Source organism: Poecilia formosa, unplaced genomic scaffold (genome assembly GCF_000485575.1).
Source record: "Poecilia formosa unplaced genomic scaffold, Poecilia_formosa-5.1.2 Scaffold168, whole genome shotgun sequence".
Classification (NCBI taxonomy): Eukaryota; Metazoa; Chordata; class Actinopteri; order Cyprinodontiformes; family Poeciliidae; genus Poecilia; species Poecilia formosa.
Window position 1 is genome coordinate 430,608 of NW_006800107.1, and position 20,334 is coordinate 450,941.

General features: G+C 38.6%; 1 protein-coding gene across 2 annotated transcripts in view; it reads left to right on the plus strand.

The window, feature by feature from the left end:
• The window catches only part of galnt14 (UDP-N-acetyl-alpha-D-galactosamine:polypeptide N-acetylgalactosaminyltransferase 14 (GalNAc-T14)), a 153,792-nt gene that overhangs the window by 23,980 nt on the left and 109,478 nt on the right, over positions 1-20,334 (plus strand). For both annotated transcript variants that reach the window (XM_016677872.1, XM_007564779.2), the window contains exon 2: positions 5,702-5,871. In XM_016677872.1, coding sequence (XP_016533358.1) covers positions 5,702-5,871 — 170 coding nt within the window. The remainder of the gene's footprint in view (positions 1-5,701; positions 5,872-20,334) is intronic.

Here is a 20,334-nt window from a genome sequence, read left to right on the forward strand (position 1 = left end):
CTGCAGATCAGAGAATGTGCCTTTCAAAAATCCAGCTTTGATTCATAGCTGTTTCATTCAAATGCAACAGGATGTAGTAAGATTTAACACAGCGTTTGCTGACAACGGGGAGGTTTTGGATTGTTTTGCGTGTCAGAAACTTGCTCTTGAATGTCACCCGCCCAGAAATGCAACCTGACAGCTCATGATTCCTCCTTACTGAAATGTTTGGAAGTAGTAGATAGGAATCCGGTGTCTTCCCGTGTTAATGCGCCGGTTTCTCTGTGTTCTGCATCCTCTCGGTGTCTTCCTCCCCGCTGTCTCTCTCCGCTGTGAGCTGTCAGAGCGAATGCATTGACCCTGACACCTGGCTGTGTGTGTGGGTGTGCTGGATTCAACTTTCTCATTATAATTCTAAATGTATCAGTCCGTCTCGTCTGGATGAATTAATAGGTTCCCCTGGTGGTAAAACACACACACACACACACACACACACACTTGCAGGGGCCCAGGCCGTTTGTCCGGCGGTCGGTGCCTCAGGTCTGTTAATTGAATGTCTGTGTTCATGTTAGCGGCCGTGAGAGGCATTGAGAGGATGCCACGGCGCATTAGGGAGACACGCTGTGCGTGTGTCTGTGTCTTGTAAATAGGATTGGACCTTGAACGCAGCTCCTCCTGAGCTCCTAGCGAGACAAGACACAAACAAATCATGCAGTGGCGGGGCGGCCGCAGGTGTGCGTTAAATAGGGAGAAGCTTAATCGTTCTTTCTTCTTGTTTTTCCATCTTTTCTTTCCTCCTCATCCTTGCTTTGTTCTGTTTGAACTGTTTCTCCGTTTCTTTCTTTGTCCACATTTTCAGTCTCTTTCAGCTGTTTTTGCTCTTCTCTTTCATTTTCTTTCCTCCTGTTACCTAATCCTCTTGTGGATTCAGTTTAATTAATTCTCCATCATACCTTTTATGACTTGTTTTCTTGTTACTTCTCATTTTTCTCCTTCCTTTACAGGTTTTCTATGATCCAGTTTTTCTCTTTGCAGTTTTCTTATCTTTTCTGTTTGTTTCTCCCTTTTATTTAATCCTTTCTGCTTCCCATTAATCTTCATCTTTCAGTCTGTCTGTCAGGTGGTTTCTCTCATGATGCTCAGACTTTCCTTACAACATTAAAGTTCTCTTCTTTGTCCTTTCTGTTATACTTTTCTTTATTTTGTTTCTTATTCACTCATATTATGAGTATTAGGACCATTATAGATGATTGGGGGGAAATCTGGTAACAGAGGAGAAAATTTCTACTAGAAAAGTAAATTAATTTCACACATTTTCAAGAAAAAACTTAGATTTTGTATTTCTCAAGTGAATAAGTTTTTAAATTGCCTCAAAGAAAATGAATAATTTCCATGATTAAAGTGTTACAGTTTCAATATTAGAACTGAAATATTCTCTCGCATAAGTCTAAAGTCTGAAATTAGCATAAAATAGACTCTGAGTGTCCTGAACGGGATTCAGAAAACACACCTGAGAGAGAAGAAGCTGCAACGTGTTCTGATCCAGGAACCATTTACACTTTGGAAATATCTTCTAAATGTACCACTTAGACCTCAGAGGACTTCTGGCAGTTTTTGTTGCAGTAGTTTAAACATTCAACATTTATGGTTTTCCTCACAGATTTACGGCTTTGACATCAGGGAAGTTTGTCTTGTAAATATGTGAAGTTAAAATACACATTTCTGAATTTAGTCCTCTTTGGTCTTATGCTTTTTACTTTGATATGTATTGGCCCAAATTCTGCAGTGTATACATAATCCATACCATCTTAGCCTTTTTAATTTGATAAATGACATCAGGAAAACATTTAATAGTGACGCTGTTGCTGAACGTTGTGATGATGATCCTTTAACTATTTTCCTTCCCAATGTCCTCACCTCTCTCTGAGCTTCAGCCTCTTGGTCCCAAACTGGGAACATTCATCACCGGCTTGATTGTATCCGAGCAGACCTTTGTGATGATAATTGTAACTACTTTTATTGTGGCTGGTATCAGTAATGGATCATTTTTTTTCTTCATTCTTCATGTTTTTAGTCTTTTGCTTACTAATTTCTTCTGTGGACATTTTGCTTCAGATGAGCAGAGGTATGAAGTATGTTTTGCTTCTCACATTGCACTTGCATTGGACCTCAAAGTCTGGCTTTTCCTTGTCATTCTGCACAAATCATGGTGGGACTTTGAGTTTTCTCCCTCCAGATGGAGGAAACTCATGCATGCATGAAAAGGAAGAAACTACAAGCCGAAACACATCAGCAGAGATTTAAGCCCAGGATTGGAAGGCGCTGCACCCCCACCATGTGGCTCCTTCGTCACCCTCTGTCACTGCTCCTCTTCCTCATTAGCCCCTGTCTCGTCCCATGTCTTCCTCTTCCTGTCCTCCCCTCTTCGTCTCGTTCTTCATGCTTTGTTGTTACAGCCACCAGGGGAAGAAGCGCCAACACGGAATAACACATTCACTTTCACACACACGGCCTCCGACTCTCAGCCCTCTAATGGCCCCATTTAGACAATGTGTCGCATCAGCAAGTCGTACGGCTGAATAACGATAAGATGGAGGGAAAGCAGGAGCAGGACTATAGTAAAATAAAGAAGTCGTTTGCTGCATCCCTCCATCCAGACAGCTGTTTCACCGTAAATGTTGTTCTGTTACACACACCATCGCAGCTTTGACCCTGTGTCTGTGTGTGTGTGTGTCTGCGTGTGTGTGTGTGTCTGCGTGTGTGTGTGTGTCTGCGTGTGTGTGTGTGTCCATTCATCTCCTTTATATGCCAGAGTGTGTGATCGTTGGGGAGAAATATGGCCTCCAGGGGATTTAGCCGAAGCTCCTGTGTTGTGTTTATGATCCGGAAACTGCAGGAGAGAACACATTTTTTATACATCTCACCCTCAAAGAAACATCTTTTCTCTCTTATGCATTACACAAAAACACACCGAAACACACACTTCCTCCTCATCAGGACAGGCAAACACACAGCTGAACAACACACACCCTCTTCTGCATGCAAACTTGCTCCTGTAGCATCCGGTAGATTATATTTGAAACCACACACACACTCCAGTCAGAGCAGAGAAGGTCCAGCTGAAGCTCTGCTTTCTAATTAATGCCACCTTGTGTTTTCACAGCCGGCTGTTTGGAGATGAACTCGATTTATTTCGCTTTTGCATTTTCTTCTATGAGGAAGAAAAACTCCTTGGCACTTCTGCAGAATCAGTGGCTTTACTGTTGCTAAAACTAGAGTGTAGCTTCCCTGATTAGCATTTTAAAAGCAGGCTCCAGCCTATTAACGACAGCCTGCATATGTTTTTCATTACCAAGGTCTGTTTTCCAAAGTGTAGCAGCGTGCAGGTTTTCGGGATGATTTCAAGCCTTCCAGGCTCTAACTCGGTCTCATCTGAACTCTTAAAAATGATCACACACACTTCACCTTGAAAAATTACAGTTTTGTTTTGTGGCTCTGCTGAAAATAATATCATTGTGTTCAAGGATATTCTGTCACCTGAGGGGGGAAAAGATATTACAATGCAATAAATTACTATTCTGCAAGTAATTCAAGCTCACAGGCTTTACTTTTTGAAGTTATGATTGCAAAGCAGTTAGGAGTTCATCTCAGAAGGAATTTAAAAGGTGACATGTCAGTAAACTTGATGGATTGGCTGCTGTCTCAATTCGCTTTGCACTATTTGGAAATGTTTTTACATCAGGGAAATTAGCTTAAATCACTGGCTTTAACCAGAGGTTTAGAGCTGCTATATTAGTGTTTAAAAGCTTCATGTTTGATTATTGTGTGGTTCTCCATTTTGGTTAATCGATACATTTGATTCTAAAGCAAATTTTAATAAAAACCATCCTGGTTTTTGAGTGAAGACTTAAAGAAAACATAATCTTTTAAATTCTCATCTTATTTGAGGGACTGATGTCAGAGTTTGTTGATAAACGAGGCTGAAGGGACGTTTTACTGATTCATCATTAGTTTATTTGTAACAAAATTGTTATTTTGTTATTTGTTCTACAACCTCTGGGTTGTTTGTAGAACAATCTAATTCTAAATTATCCTTATTTAGGCTCATAAATAATAAAAATGTAACTTCCAAACTGGAATCATACAACTTAAATTACTTGTAAAACCAAAAATGAGTTACATACATCGATGCATTCTCCTCACTGACAAAAGTAAAAAGTATGTAGGTTGTAAATTTGACCTTATCCTGTTCTGACCTACATATATATAAATTTTTACCTCTGTGTCCATCTGCATGCTTCCACTTTGACTTGCTGCTGTTTCCCCCAGTGAGAGAAAAAATAACTTATTCTACATCCATGCATACATCCTGGTTGTTTGTCCTTTTAAAGTTTCCTTGGTAGAAATTTGAACCCAAACTCCTTATTCAGTTGATTGTTTTTAAAGTCTCAGTATTTGCAGCAGAATATCTGAAACTCATTTAAACAAACATTTAGTCTCGTTTTGACTCTGTTTTCTACCTAAATGATAATGTGCCAGATTCACACCTGAACTTTAAGAGATGTGATTGGAAAACAACGATTTAATATTCTGTGTACAGCCTCTGTGAAGGCAGAACCCAAACACAAAGTGCAGCAGTTAGTCTTAAAACACAGAGAGGAGAATGAGGATGGAAACCTAAAGTCCTGCATTCATCTTGTTAAACGGTAAAGAGCGCCTGAATCTTCCTCTGGTGAAATGACCTCTAAAAGCTTCACAAGCTTTTAAATGTGAACAACAGCAGATGGACCAATACTGTAGACACTATCTGACTCTCAGAATGTGACATTTATGACTAAATCTCACATTTTCCATCCACTGTGATGATGAGCGATGCAAAGAAAATGTCACTCTGCAGCCAGACTTAATACTTCACATTTCAACCAAACAACACTTTTCCTTTCGCAGCTCCAAGTCCTTTTAAATTGCACAAATATTGTTTTGCTTTCTAGTGTAATTATGCAGTGTTAAACAGGGTGAGTTCAGTGTTAATTAATTGAATCTATGGGTGGTAAAGATAAAATACTCTATGTGGCTTTCATGTGGATTTTATTATTTTGTTCAAACTGTTTTCCATAAATGTGTTACGGCTGTTTGCTTTTCTCTTTGAATTATAAATAACAGATTTGTAATTTAAGATAAATCCAAGTCGAAGTTTAACTCCGTCTTTTAGGACAACTTTTGATGTCCAAAGTGATTTACAAAATCTGAAATCAATAATAGCTTAATCCATAAGCTGCACATTAACTTATAAAATATGTGCAAATACGATTAAGAAATAATAAAACAAACTGACACAATAAAACAGTTTGATTGTTTTATATTCTGCTGAATAAGCATCCAAAGGATCCTCATACACCAGTGGGACGAAAAAGTTAATTTTACTGCAGCGAGGCTGAAGTTAAACCTGGTTCCTGGAATCCAGTTAAAGACTGAAGAATCTCTCATGGTGACCACTGTGCCTCTGTTATAAATGTTTAGATATGCAAACATAAAATCCTGCAACTTTTGGGAAAAAGTGTTTCTAATTTTTGGCTGAGAATCTACTTCATGAATGACTCTAGATGTAAATATCTAAACAAACTGTGATTTTCTTTCTGCGGCAGATCCTCAGTAATCATGAAACCAATTTGTTGGTTTAACTGATTTCAGTTCTTCCTCTGACCTGCTGCCTGTTTTCCAGATTTCCGATGCGGAGTGGGAGGACATGTTGGAGGGCTTCGATGAGCGGAGTTACCTGAACGCTCGGCGCTGGAAGCCCGGCGACGATCCGTACACGTTGTACGCCTTCAACCAGAGAGAGAGCGAACGCATCCCCAGCGACCGAGCGCTGAGAGACACGCGCCACTTCAGGTACGCGACCCTCCGCTTTATCAACAGCACCCCCCTCATATAAACACAGGATAAGCAGAAAAAGTCAAGATGTAAAACCTCAGATGGAGTGTGTGCTGAAGCAGATTTCCTGAACCGTTTTCTGATAAGGTGACCTCAGAACAGATATTTTCATTACCACCAAACTGCACAGTTTGATGTATGAATCTGTCAGGACTGCAGTGCATAAGACGAGAGCTTATCAGTACACAGAGGGGCTGAACTCCAGCAGCCTGCAGGCATAAACAAACACCGCTTTCTGCATCACAGGTACACACACACATTCAAACACAACTCAAGTTCTAATTATTCTCCACCAAAACAAAACTTGATTACAGAAACAAACACAGAAAACAGCAAATTACAATCCATCTGTCCGCTTAGAAATTAATTTCAACCAAAACAGAAATCCTCTTAGCGGCTCGTCGTTCTCGTCTGTTTGAAAGACGCTCAGCGGGAAGATAAGGAGCTTGTCGCTTTGACAGCATCCGCCTCGTCTTATTCGGAGAGATAAAATACTTCCAGGCACTTGTGGAAAGTGTGTAGGGGTCCAGTGTGTCTGTGCTGACACCACTCAGGATTCACAGCTTTTATACAAACCTTCTGAATCTAGTGCACCTTTAAAAATAAGCACTCTTGGATTTTCTGCTGTTGTTGTATTAGATGTTTATCTTTTTGTTTGTTTATCCGGCGTAACTTAAGAGCCAATCTGGCCTTTATTCCTGCTAATCAAAATCAACTTAAAGCCACAGTGTGACATGACTCTTCAAAATAAAATTACGTGTTTTGTTTAAAATTTAAAAATGAAGAACAACAATTTTATTTCTAACAATGAAGTTCAAAACTTTTATTCACCTTTATTTCTTCAGAGAAAATAAAAAAATGCATAGTTTGCAAACTACAAGCAAAATTATTTCTTAAAAACAAAACTTACAATATTAGTGTCATTCTTTTTGGGAATTTTCTGCATTTGCTTAGCTAACTGCATTTTTAAGTTACCTTTAACTTTTAAAACATTGCTCAGGTCTTTAGCATGTTTAGCTGCGGTCACTAAGAGCCACAGAGGAGGAACTAAAAAACTGTGGACTCCCCTAGTAAATATGATTTTATTAAATTATTTGGTTCTGTCAGGCTTTTTACAACCTTTGCTGAAGGGAATATGCTATTCGTTTTGCTACTTCCTGGATATTTCAGTTGAAATAACTTCAAGCTAATATGAGTTTGAATTTGAACTTGAAGTGGTTTTGTCTTCTCACCACTGATTGATTGTATTTGTTTGATATTTTACACAAACCTTGTCAAAATCCTCATTCAGCCCAAATCTCTCTACATCCAGAACATTGTGGTTTTTTACATGGAGTCCCTCTGGGGTTAGTATAAGGCCCCAAATTACTGACTTATGATTTTGCACTTCACATGATTTACATTGTTTATCAGGTTTTTTATTAATTTTTAAAAAACTAAACTGAGTGAAACATGTTTCCCTAAACATTTAGTTGGCTAAATGACGACTCAGAACTGAAACACTCTGAGTGGTGATAAGCTGTCAGTAGTTGTGAGTGGTTTCTGGTGAGGAGCACAGCTGGCTCCAGGATCCGTCTCCTATAGGAGCCCAAATCCTCTGAGTGTAACTGGCACCTTCATCACGATGTGCATCTGCTGTTTGCATCCCCAGATGATTGGCTCTCCTCTCCTGTAATATCTTGTCTGCTGCCTCTGACTCTGTGTGAATGCGTGTGCAAGTGTGAGTGGTTTTGCATGTGCATATGTGGATTGCTAATGTGCGTAAGCGAGCATTGTGTTGATCGCCTGCATCATCTGTTGTGCTAAGAGAGGAGGGAAATTCACTGTTGGGCTGGCATAAGGCACTTTCTGTGTATGCGCGTGTGTGTGTGGGTGTGTGTGTGTGTGTGTTATAAAAGTGAGAATGATGTGTAGGAGGGAAAAACCAGGGATGTACACAGACATTCATCTGTTAGCAGGGAGGTAGGGGGCTGATGGTGCTCATTTATCTCATATAGGACAAGGCTGAAGTGTGTGTGTGTGTGTGTGTGTGTGTGTGCGTGTGTGCGTGGCGGTGAAGGAGGGTTCTGTTATGTGATTATCTGTTAACTTGGTTACCGTGTATCTGGGGTCTCCGGGGCTCTTGGCAGGGGAAACGGTGGCACCTCATGCTCTGCTGGGACCAAAAACCGAGAAACTGCAGATTCTGGGCTGAAGCTGCTGCAGAAACACCTTCATTTTCATTGCAGAGTCTCTGCACCGCTTCCTACACGCTGGCTGGGTTCCTGAGAGGAAGAACTTGGCTTAATGTCAAGGTAGTTGTGCAGAAACTTTTAGAAAGAGCAAAAAAAAATGAAGCAATGTAAATTTAGAAAGCCTGAAAAGTTGAGGATGTATAATTTGTAATTTAAAAGTAGAAGACTTTTTTTCACCCCAAGACTCTCCTTCTCAGTCTGAACACGCCTCGTGAATCTTCCTAGCTTTTAAAATGCTAGAACCTTTCACATCTGTTCAAGTTCTCCTCTGCATCTGTCCACAGCAGAAACTTTCTCCAGCCATCTGTACCACGGCTGCCATCTTTGTTTCTTCTTGTTAGTTCTGACGTTTCTGGTGAATAAACTGTATTTTTAGTCAAATTTAAGTTCAAGCATTCATCTTAGCAAGTGTTTTGTTTTCTAGTTTTTATAAATATCAGTACACTTCAAATAAGATGAAACTAACCTGTCAGTAACTTTTCATCCAGATATTAGAGCTTGTTTTAAGTCAATAATTCTTAAATATTGATAAAAAAGGCCTGGTGCAACGAAAAAATTTTTCCACTTATAATATTAAGAAGTTCACTTAAAACAAGCTCCTATATTTTGCTATTTCAGTGTACCAAAATATTTTCATTAGAAACTAGACAAAAATTTAGTGTTTTTGTGGTGATGGAGCTAAAAATATTTAGCTACTCATTAATATAATCCCAAATCTAAGAAGACAGCTTTTCTTCTTCTTCTTCTGATTGTAACACAAAAAGAACATTTTAAGTGACTTCCTTTTGTGCTCTTATGTTAACCTACTGTGATAAATGTGACTGAAGGCATGCTTGATTGATAGCTGACAGTCACTTAGCATCATAAACCAGCACCGATCCACAGTAACATCAATTACTGGTCTAAGGAAAATTGCTATGAGAGGAAAGCACAGCAGGTTTGGAGAATCGGCTGCAGCAGGTCTGTTATTTTCCCAGTGAGGAAACGATCACCTGGAGAGTAAAGGAAGATTTGTAGCTGAAGATGTGACGTTCTTCCTGAAACCAGCAGGCTGTTAGTATTCAGATTACAGAGAGAAGTGTCATTCTGTTCTTGGAGTTGGTTGCATCTTTTTAGGAACAGTTGAAAATGTGTCACTTTGATTTAGTGGTATGATGGCAATCTTCCAAATGAAACATCTGGGAGTGAATCCTCAGCCCTCTAACCACTGAAACGTCGTTTTGGAAGCGCTGAACATCCCTGATATGCTGAACAGTGAGCAGAAGTGGACAGCAAAAGGATTTTAAAACACTTCTTAGAGCCTAAACAGTGCAAATATATTTGAAATCAGTCAAAACTAACTTTCAAGTACCTGTTCAGCAAGAAATAGGAACTATTTTTACATACATAATTCCTTTGCATCAATAAAAAATAACAAGTTCCACTTAAAACAAGACTTTTTCCATGTTGCAGTGTAAAAATCTCCCAGTGGAACTTTTTTCATCAATATGAAGGATTATTAATGTACTAAGATATTTGCACTAGAAGCTAAACAACAATAATTGGTACAATTCAGTGCTTTTGCAGTGTGCAGGTCTCCAGCAGCCTCCTACACTGAAGTGAACGCAATGTGGTTGTTCAAAGCCTCTTCATTTAAAAACAGCTGATTTTATGAGTGGAGATAAAATTTGTGGGTTTTTGCTTTGAATGGAAGCTGAGCTTCCTTTTATTTTGTGGTGTTTGAAGAAGGGAGAGGATGCATCATGCAGAGAAAGGGATGAGGGGACGGATGCAGACATCACAGGGAGTGATGGAGAGATGTTGGAGGAAGAAGAGGAAAAGTTAGGAGGTTAATAAAAAGAGAGAAGGCGAGGTGGAGAAGAGGACAGGAGATGGGGGAGATGCCAAAAGCTGCTGAGAGGAGAGATAATTGCCACATGCAGAGCTTAAGAGGCTGTGTGTGTGTTCATGTGTGTGTGTATAAACCACTCCACTTCAGTGCTCTGCTATTATCTCAGTGAACAGGGGAACCTCCCTCCGTCTGCTCCATGAGTGTCTATAAATCCAGCAGCCGCTTCGCTGCAGGGATTAGATCCAAGCTGGAAGACAATGCAGCACGGGGCGCAAACACATCCTCCAGAGCTACACCGCAGGTTGATATGGCAACCAGAACTGTTTGAGACTTCATGCAAGACAAAAGAAGTGCACCGTCATGCATGAGTTTAAGATAAGTAGTAAGGAACCCGGGGAGCGCACAGAAAGGAGAAAAATACCGCAGTCTCTGTGGCACTTCCTGATTAGCTCCATGTTTCTCCCTCTGGGAAAATCTTCAGAGTTCCTTTAAGCTCAATCAACAAACTGTAGTTTGTTGTAGTTTTTTGTTTTGTTTTTCAAGCTCCCACTTGACTAAAACCTGTAATGCAACTTCAGAATATAAATATTACAAATTTTACACCTCAGCGTCCTTTGCAGTTGAAATGTTGCACATTCTGGTAATGATTGTGATTTAGTATATTTTAGTAGTTTTAGTTACAGTATAGTCATGTTTCCTGTTGTATTTATTCATCTATGCACGTTTTTCCTTTCAAGGTGTGGTGAGGCTGGTGTGATCTCCATCGATCAGTGGACAGTAAGTCCCAACAACCATGACGGGAAAGCAGAAACATTTAGAAATGTTAAAGTTTAAAGACTAAACTTGAACATAACTAAAAGCAACGTGTTGACCAGCAAAATGACTGTTGTTGCTGATTTTGTTGCCATTTTGACACTTTTTAATCGACTCATTAAGAATGGCTTGTATGCTCAACCAAGGGTCGGGGTCATGACCTCTGAAATATTTGTTTTGTAGGTCAGAAGATGGAAAGTTTGGAAACCGTTCCCCAGGTTGGGATAGATAGAAAACTTTTAAACTCATTTTAATAATGAACTTAACTCAGTTCATTATTAGATCTGTTGAACCATTTGGGGTTTTTGTGTGACTGAAATGAAATTACTTTTTTGTGAAGTACCTTGAGATGATGGATTAGCATATAGAAATAAACTGAACTGAGTTGAATTAGTCTAACAAAATGTTCAGAGTAAATTTGTTCCAGTTTTAGCCAAGAGTGAACAGTTTGTGTGTATTTTCACTTTTTAAGTTTTAACTTCACTGGGGGATTCCATGTTAGTCGCCACCTCGCATCTGGAGGTGGAGGTTATTTTGGTTCCTACAATTTAAAAACAAAGACAACAATATATAATCCAAATATACCACGTTCTCAAAAGTAAATTTAAAAAAAAGAAGGAAAATGCAAGTTTTCTAATTTAATCTCAGAGCAGATCATTTTTCTTGATTTTTTTTTTTCTGTAAATCTTTTGTGCTCCTGGCGCTCCAAGCATGTTTTGCATAAAAAATGAAGTTAGTTTCCTGCTCTTTCAAGCTAAAAAAATCAATCAGCAGCGCCTGACACAAAGACATTGTTAATGACATAAGAGATCCAAAAGACATCTGGTCATGAGGGGAAATATCATCACTGTGAAACTGTGGCATTAAAAGGACATAATATCATCATCCTTTCTCTCCTCTGACGCGGAGCGGAAAAACACGGCACACTGCACACATTTGTCATCCTCTTTGTTTTGCCGGGGTGGGAGATGTGATAATGCTCTGGTGTTTTGTTGTTGCTGCTCCAAAATGGAGTCATCGTTCTTTGAAACATCCGTACTTTAAAAGAGAAGAAAAAAATCACCCAGCAGTCCAGAGTCCAGTCAGTGGGTTAGAAATTATTTAATTTCATTTTGACCCAGTGATCCTTGAACACTTATCACTAACTAGATCACGCAGTCATTCAGTACGTCTCTCTGAGTCTGTGTGTGTGTGTGTGTGGTTGTGTGTGTGTGGGGTTGTGGGGGGGGGGTTTTTGTGTGTGTGTGTGTGTGTGTGTGTTGCGTGTATTCGGTGGCGTCAGAGTCCTTTCACACTCAGTGAACCATTTAGTCATATTTCCGTGAATCACAACATGCAGCTAAACATTAATCACCGCATTAGCTCTGGTGGCTCCCACGCAAACACCCTTCATCTTTTCAGATCACAAACCCTGAAAAAAAGAAAAAAGTACAAAGACAACACGCTTCGAACTCTCACTGCACAACCATTTGATTTGTCCTCATCAGGCTTGTTGATTTGATTACTTGTGCAAGTGATGAATGATAGCAGAGAGTAGCATCCTAAACAGAAAGCAGGGAAAGAAGCCAGCTTAACTTTATTTACACTTTTTATGTTGAGATCAACTAAAAGTGAAGCTCTAGTTGGAAATAAATGGACCTGATTTAAAATTGAAGCAGATGAAAAGTTTTAAGAAGCTCAATCAGTCTGTGAAATCTGTGTGTTTTCTGTGATTCTTGGTCTGAACATGTTAAAAACTCTCCCACTGTCTTTTGAAATTTCAGTTTTAATATCAACCAGTGGGAGAAAACGTGCAAAAGTATTAATACTCCTTAAGCTCCTGCACAGTTTCTTATATTTGTGTTAAAAGTGACAAATCAAAACTAGAGCAGAATTCTGAAGTGGAAGCTAAATGCTAACATGCTTTTCATTAAAAATCTGAAAAGTGCAGAGTGCATTTGTATGGATCGTGTCATTCAGATGTAATTTTGACAGAGAAATGCTCAGTTTTAATTCTAACACTTTTACTATTTACTACTCAACCCATTGACACTGACATCAGAATTTATTGAAATGTGTCTTTTGTTTTCTTCCTGCGTACCACAAGCCGTGTCTTTTTTGTCATTTTAATCTTTTTCTCTTGTTCTCTGGTCTAGGCAGCTCCTCTTGTCAGAAAACACTCCTTCTTTTCCGTTTACTGATGTTTACATTGAGTTTAACAAACAGCACAGCAGAAATCTCACGCCGAGGCGAGGAAATCCCCTTGGTGTAGCGCGGGTAATCTGCTGATGTGGAACCTGAGCTCCAAAGCGCCCTGTGCTCCACCACGGCACAGAGTGACAGTGACGCTAAGCAGCTTTACCGGCGCTGGCGCTTTAGCTTTAGCTTTAGCTAACCTCCTTGTTCTGCCTGTGAGACGAGCGAACGTCGAAGCGACCACCGAGCAGAAGGCGCTACTGATGTTCTGATTGCTGATTAGGTAATTCAGTCCTTCTGAATTATCTCCTTTAATTTCCACCCAGTCGGCTCTGGTTTTCCAACTTCGTCTGAAGTTCTGGTGTCTTATTGATTTTACCTTTTAGATCAACTTTTAGTTTTGAGGAAAAGGTCCTGGGTTGTGCAGAGTCTTAAAGCTTTCTACTTATCTACCATGGCTGGTGAAAAAGGACTTTCTGTATCCAGGCATGCCTTTTGGGGAAAACTGATAAAATAATAATACATACTAAGGTATTATGTGTATTTATGAGAACTGTCCTGTAGGGTCTTCAGGAATGTGGATAAATATGGAAGAATTGAGCAGAAACATGCAAAACAATGTGAGTTTTCCATTTTCTAAAATATAAAAATATGTTTTTCTGGAATAAACTCAGCAGATTGTTTTTCCAAAATGATTATGAATTGAACATGGAGGTAGTCATCATTAAGCACAGGCCACTGTGAAAGTTTTACAGGATGATAACTTTGAGTAAACATCCCATAGTATCACAGAAACACACAATTAAAAACACACAATAAAAAATATATAAAGAACAAAAACAAATGGCACATAAAGAAACAAATATTCCTGATTATTTCTGTTATAATTAGGTTCTTACTAACATTTTCTTAATTTTGTTTGGACATATAGGTAATAAATACATAATATAAAGATATTAGGTAATAGATTTTCTAAATCTATTAGTATTATCCAGGTGTGAACATTCATGCTCTGATCGTTCTGTCCTGTCAGAGTTATGCAGGTATGAGGCTGTTATTAGCTGGTGGATTAATTGATCATCTGTTCTGGTTTCCAGCCTGCATTCATCTGCTTATCAGACATGCTAGCATTAGCTTACAGCAGTGTGAGCGTAATAAGGGTGTTATAACCTCTTATAGTTCAGTAGATTCGGTTTGAGAAGACTTAGAGTTTGTGGGATTTCTTTTTCTTTGGTAAAAAAAAACACAAGCCATTTCTCCTCATACACTAGTGACATATGTTTGTTTTTCTTGAATTTACCCAGAATGCCCTGCGCTGTTGCTCACTTCCTTCTTTTGGAGCGGTCTCCAGTCCACACCAGAGTTTACTTTGACCGAACCCAGGCGTAGATTTATAGGAGAACCAGAGTTCACTCTTTGGGTCCGAATCAGTTTAATTACACATTTACACCTCCACAAAGGAACCAGACTAGAAGAACCGGGTTTGTAGGCAAACGGACTGGAGCTGGATTAAAGTGGACTAAACAGTGATGGTGTGAATGCAACCTAAAGTGACTGAAGCTTGGATGGCCTCAGCTGGTTGTAAAGATCCTATAAATGTTGATCTAAATCCCAATGAAAATGTTTCAGTCCTGTAACAAAACGCTGAAGATATGAAGTCCTCAGTGATCCTGTGTGATATTTATATTGAATTTCTGTGATATTTTCCTTTAGCCAACCTTGAATTGAGCCATGAACTGTCACTATGCAGTGTGTGTGTGTGTGTGTGTGTGTGTGTGTGTGTGTGTGTGTGTGTGTGTGTGTGTGTGTGTGTGTGNCCCCAGAGGATGAGGCAGCCATCGACTGCTCCAGTCCGTCATTGATCTGTCTCCATCGATTGGCTGGTGTAAGTGCCTGTCAACCATCCTGTCACCGCTGCTCTTCACAAGAAGGATTGCTGTTACTCCGGCTCTCCTTGTCGTCCCTCTGCACCTGTGTGTTTGTGTGTTTTACACTTGCATTGAGCAAACGCGCTCTCTGTACTTTTCCCGATAGTGTTATCATCTTGTTACTCGTTCCTGCCGCTGTTCCTCCTCTTCCATCTTCGCTGCCTGTTTCTTCTAAAATTTGCCCCAGCTCTGTCTTCCAGCCATAAGCTGAGCTGAAGGCAGAAAATGATCAGTAATGTCTGATATCTGCATGTGTGTGTTCTGTGTGCTGGGATTGTTTTTATGTTTGGTAAAAGAACATAAATGTAGGATGACAGCTGATATATCAAGCATACTATTGATAATTAGTTTAGCTGATCAGAATCAGCTTTTTGGTCAAGAATGTGTAAATTTGTCTTTAGTTTCAGGACATTAAGAATAAATTAACCTTAGAAAGCCTAAAATAAAGGACAAGGCTGTACAACTAAAAAATTATACAGCCAATTTTTGAATGTAAAGAAGAAAAAATGTCTTTTTTTAGAGAACAGAGCTCTGCAGCGCCATCTGAATATAAATCTGAGAAGTTGATGTCCAGTATGTGTGGGTTCTGCAGGGTGTTAGCTGTGTTTTCCTGACCTGTTGATGAGCCAAACCACCTAGTGATTTATGATGTGATGTAAACATTTGCAAAGGGTTTGTCGATGTCTGGCTTTCTTTGTTTTTGGTTTTGCAGAAGCTATGAATGAGAAGCACTTTGGGAGTGTTTGGTAGGACTTAAAGACATTTATTATTAAATTATTAACTGCTTAAAAATTGGACAAACAAGCTGATGTTGCTATAGACATATTGTTTCAGAAACTGTTTCATTTTGCTTTTCTAACTTTTTACTGTTTTTTATGAATTAAATAACTTTGCTAGACCTGGCACTGAGAAGTTCTGCCAGAAATGAAATCACAGAAGTTACTAAACAACTTGTTTGGTCATCAGCAGCTTCATAAAAACACTGATGCACACTATTTTAGCTACATTTAAATGGCAATTTCAATATTAAAACATAAAGTTTATCCCCAGAATTGTTTGGAAATGTATCAGTTATTGGTGCAGCTTTTTTCTCATCAATGCACTGAAACCTACTGAGAGTTTCCCCAACATTATTCCACATATTCATGATGAACAGTGAAAATCCTCAATCTGTACATCATCATCACCTTCTTTATTTTTTAATTAGGGCATTTTCGGTGGAAAACAAGCCATTTTTCTTGCGCTCATGCTGCGCCGGGTTCAGACTGATGATCCAGCAAACAGCTGGCTGCGACTTCGTGCCGCAGCGCTCCAACATCTTCATTATGCACCGGCACACACACACAAACACCCAAATACAAACCTTGTACATAATTGCACACAAAAGCATCATCTCTCCTGCTGAGCTGTTGATAATTACAAGTAAAACAGTGCAGTAAACACCCCCACACACCCCCCCCCNTAGGATGAGTTTTACTGCAGTTTGGAGCTGCTGAGAGTCTGTGCTCCAACACTTCACTAATTACCTTCAGGAGAGTTTGGGGGAAAAAACGATGCACAGGCTTATCGGCAGATTAAATCGGTATTATATACATGCATCAACAAATGATGGAGTTATAGATTAGAGAGAAAAATAATTACACAGGCTGATTAACAAGATCAGGAGGCAAACAAGACAGATAATATATACAGGTGAGAGACGACGGCTTAGAGCTCAAAACAATGAACAAATTAGATTCTCCAAGCACCGCAGACGAGAAAATAACATCTTAGACATAATTACAGACCTTCAGAAGCTTTTTACGCTCCGACTAAAAGTTTTTAATGATTTTACCTTCATGATCTGGGCTGCAGAGCTGAAAGAAAAGATAATTATTATACCTGCTTTAGATTCATTCCCTTATCATCTAAAAGTAATTCAAGTTTAGTGTTTTAAATTAGCATATTAGAAGCACATAATCATGCTGAATCCTCACTGACTTTAAAACTAATGAAACTTTTCCTGCTTCATGTTCAATAAAACAGCTAAAATGTTTCTAAATATCTAAATATTTGTAAATCAAAGAGGAGGGAGAATGTTTTATCACTTTTGTCAAATTCAGAAGTTAAAATTAATATAAATTAAACAATTTGGGGAAACTATTAGAATCCATAATAATTATTGTTACATTTTAAGGGGAAGAATGCTGATTAACGTTTTATGTAAATATTCAAAACATTTTTGGTTCTTCTGAATGTTTAGTCCTGTAACTTGATATTTTTATTTGAGTTTAATTTCTATCACTTTCTTCATATATAAGCGTTTTCGGAAAAAAGCTGAAAGAGCAACTTCTTAAAGGAAAAAACAAGAAATCTGTTTCCAAACCAGTGATCTGAAACGTCTGAATGATTAACAGCTGCTTGAACCCAAGAATGCTGAGAACTGTTAATGCACAGAGTAAAGTACATCTGGAGAACAAAAACATGTGAAACTGTTTAAAAATATCCTTTAGCTGCCAACTGCAAATACGATTAGTGTAGCAACAAAAAGGTTAGCTGTTTGTTTGCACTGGAGGAAACTGAAAATATGCTTCTGCTGTATTTATTATGAGTATTTGTTGAATTTCTTTGAGCCAAGTAGAGCGCAGACTGAAATATGAAGCTTCTGTTTTTATTTAATATCCTCAGGGAGTTTTCAGATCACGCAGATCACGTTCAGGCAGAGACAGGAAGGTCAGTGCGGTCTGGCAGACTGAGTGGGGAACTGGTCTCTGACACATGTCCATCCACCTCCAGTCCGTCCACTCGCACTGCGAACGCGCCTCGTCCACCGAGTCGCTTCTTTCTGCAAAGCTTCTGGCAGGAAAATCAACTCTTACGAATCAGAGTGTGTGTAGGAGAGAAGTGTTGGTGGTCACTGCAACATGTGAGCGCTTCCTTTTGTAAAGCATTTCTACTCTACATAAATCAAGTTGGTTTTTATTTTTGTGCAAATCTGAGGTTTTAATTTCCCCCTGCAGAAACATTTAAAAATGATGAGACACAAATGAGATTTTCTTTGGTTTCAGTGACAGATGTGCTGTGTGCACAATTACATCAGTAATGTTTTTACGTAAGACTAATCCCATCCAGACAGAACTCCAGCGCAGTTTAATCCCATTTGGTTGGACACGGTGATTAACACAATTACTTTATTCCAACTGGATAAAAGATGAAAAAGTCAGCTGTAGGAAAGAATTGCGTCACTCTTTTTAATTGAGTTGATATTAATTTATATTCTCTTAGTATAGAATTATCACTGTGGTAACTTTTTTCTGTTTTACAATTGACTGAAAGTCAAATAAAAACACCATAAAGTCAAATTATGGCAATAAAATTGAATTTATACATAATTAAGAGCTCTATATTATATATTATGTACCATAAGTAAGAGTAAGTAGACAGTTTATTTGGTGGGAATGGTGCTGGTGCTCCTTCTGGCCGGCCCAAAGCACAAGCAAACTATGCTCCTGCACATGGTCTTCAGACCACCAGGGGGCGCCCAATGCTTATAAAAATATTTTTTATGTAATACTGCAGGTATAACCAGTTAAACTGTCCCAACTTTTTCTTTATTGCTTTATTTTGAGCTATATAAAAGAATAAAAATAATATGACATATAATTCAATTATTTTCAGAATAGTTTTATTTGGGCACAAAGTTTGCTTATGTTTCAGTCCAGCCCTGATATGTAAGCCATGTAGCTCTATTAGATGCACAAAACACAGAAAATTAAACCTTGACATTTTAGCAAAAGATATATTTAAAGGAACCATGATGGCTGGATTTTAGGATGGGATTAGTTGGAAACAGGGCCCCAGTGAGATTCTGCACAGGGACCCACACAACCTTGGGCTGGCCCTGCTACTTTTAATTTAAAATATGCCATCATAAGAACCTGAGTCTGGTTCTGGTTCCTCATCCTGTAATGAGATCCAGAACTTGTTGGAGGTATTATATATTCTTTGGATCAGAGCGTCTTTACATGACGAAACGTACAAAATAATCATCTTCTTTGCGTTGCAGCTGTTAAACTGAAAGGAAACTGAATTTCTGTGAGAAGCAGTTAGATAGACATACATAATGAAACATGAATCCAAAGAAAGACAGAAAAATAAGAGGATCAGCTAATCTCCCAGGACGAATCTCCTGGTTTAAATAGAAAAAGAGAAGAAGGACAGGAAGGAGGAAGTATTGCTGTCTGAATCCTCAGCTGTGGTGTCATTATCCTGCAAGGCTCGGTGCTGCTGCCTGTCTCCTCTCTCTCTGGTCTCATCTGCTCTGCTGTCCAGCCAACTAATAGAACAGTCCATGCAAATTGCTCGGGTTAATAGAGTGAAGGACGGGAGAACGGAGGAGACGGACGGAGAGAGAGAAGCAGACATTCCTGGGCTCCTCTCTGCAGCGACCAACATCAGGCGGGTTTAACCCACAGATACCTGCTGGATTAACCTGCCTTCTGTTTGTATGCTGCTGAAGCAACACACACTCTGCATCACGAGGCACAAATTCACGAGGCAAACACAAAATCTGGTTTCTGTTTGGTGTTATTGCAAATATCTCAGTATACATCAAATAAAACAAAACTTACAAATACCTTTTGAGCAGAGTTTAAGTCAGTTACTTCTAAATATGGATGAAAATGTGCTAGTTATAAGAGAAGTTTAAATTTTTTTTTACATTTTCAAGTTTTTTCTAAAAGATATCTGACATTAATCTCAAAATTTCTGATTTTCTTTTCTAGCAACTTTTTCATTTTTGAAACGCAGAAACTTTCAGGTTTTTCTGGAAAATTTAATCTCAACATTTCTGTTGTTTTCTAGCAAACTTTAAAATGTCGAAACTCAATCTTTCTTATATTAGTCTCAAAATTTTCTAGTAAATTCTCACTTAGAAATTATGAGATTCTCAAACATTTTGTAGAAAAAAATCTACTCCTTTTTTATGTAGAAAGATCCTAATGATCCCTGACGCTCTGTCAGTCTGAAATTCACAAAGAACTTAACAGTTTAAGATAAACTTTCTTCATCCTCTCATTAAAAATAAATACATGCATTTGTTATACATAATAAAATAAATGAATAAAAGCCCTTATCTGTTTCAAGAAAAGCAAAAATATATCTGCTAGTTTCAGTATTTCATTTGTTCTTACTGAGCTTCAGTAATAAAACTGGAGATTATTAAAAGAAAAGTAGCTTTTCATGTTAAGAATAATAATAAAACTATAATGAAAATAAAAGAAATGGTTGCAGATGGTGCTTTGATCTGTTTTATGACCAACCATCATGAACGCTGCAATATTAATAAAAATTCGACAGCAGAAAGTTGTGCTACGAGTGTCACAAATATTATTTTATTAAGTATATCTTCACTTTGAATCTGCATACAGGACGCTCCATGCAGTCCAAATTCCTCTTCTAA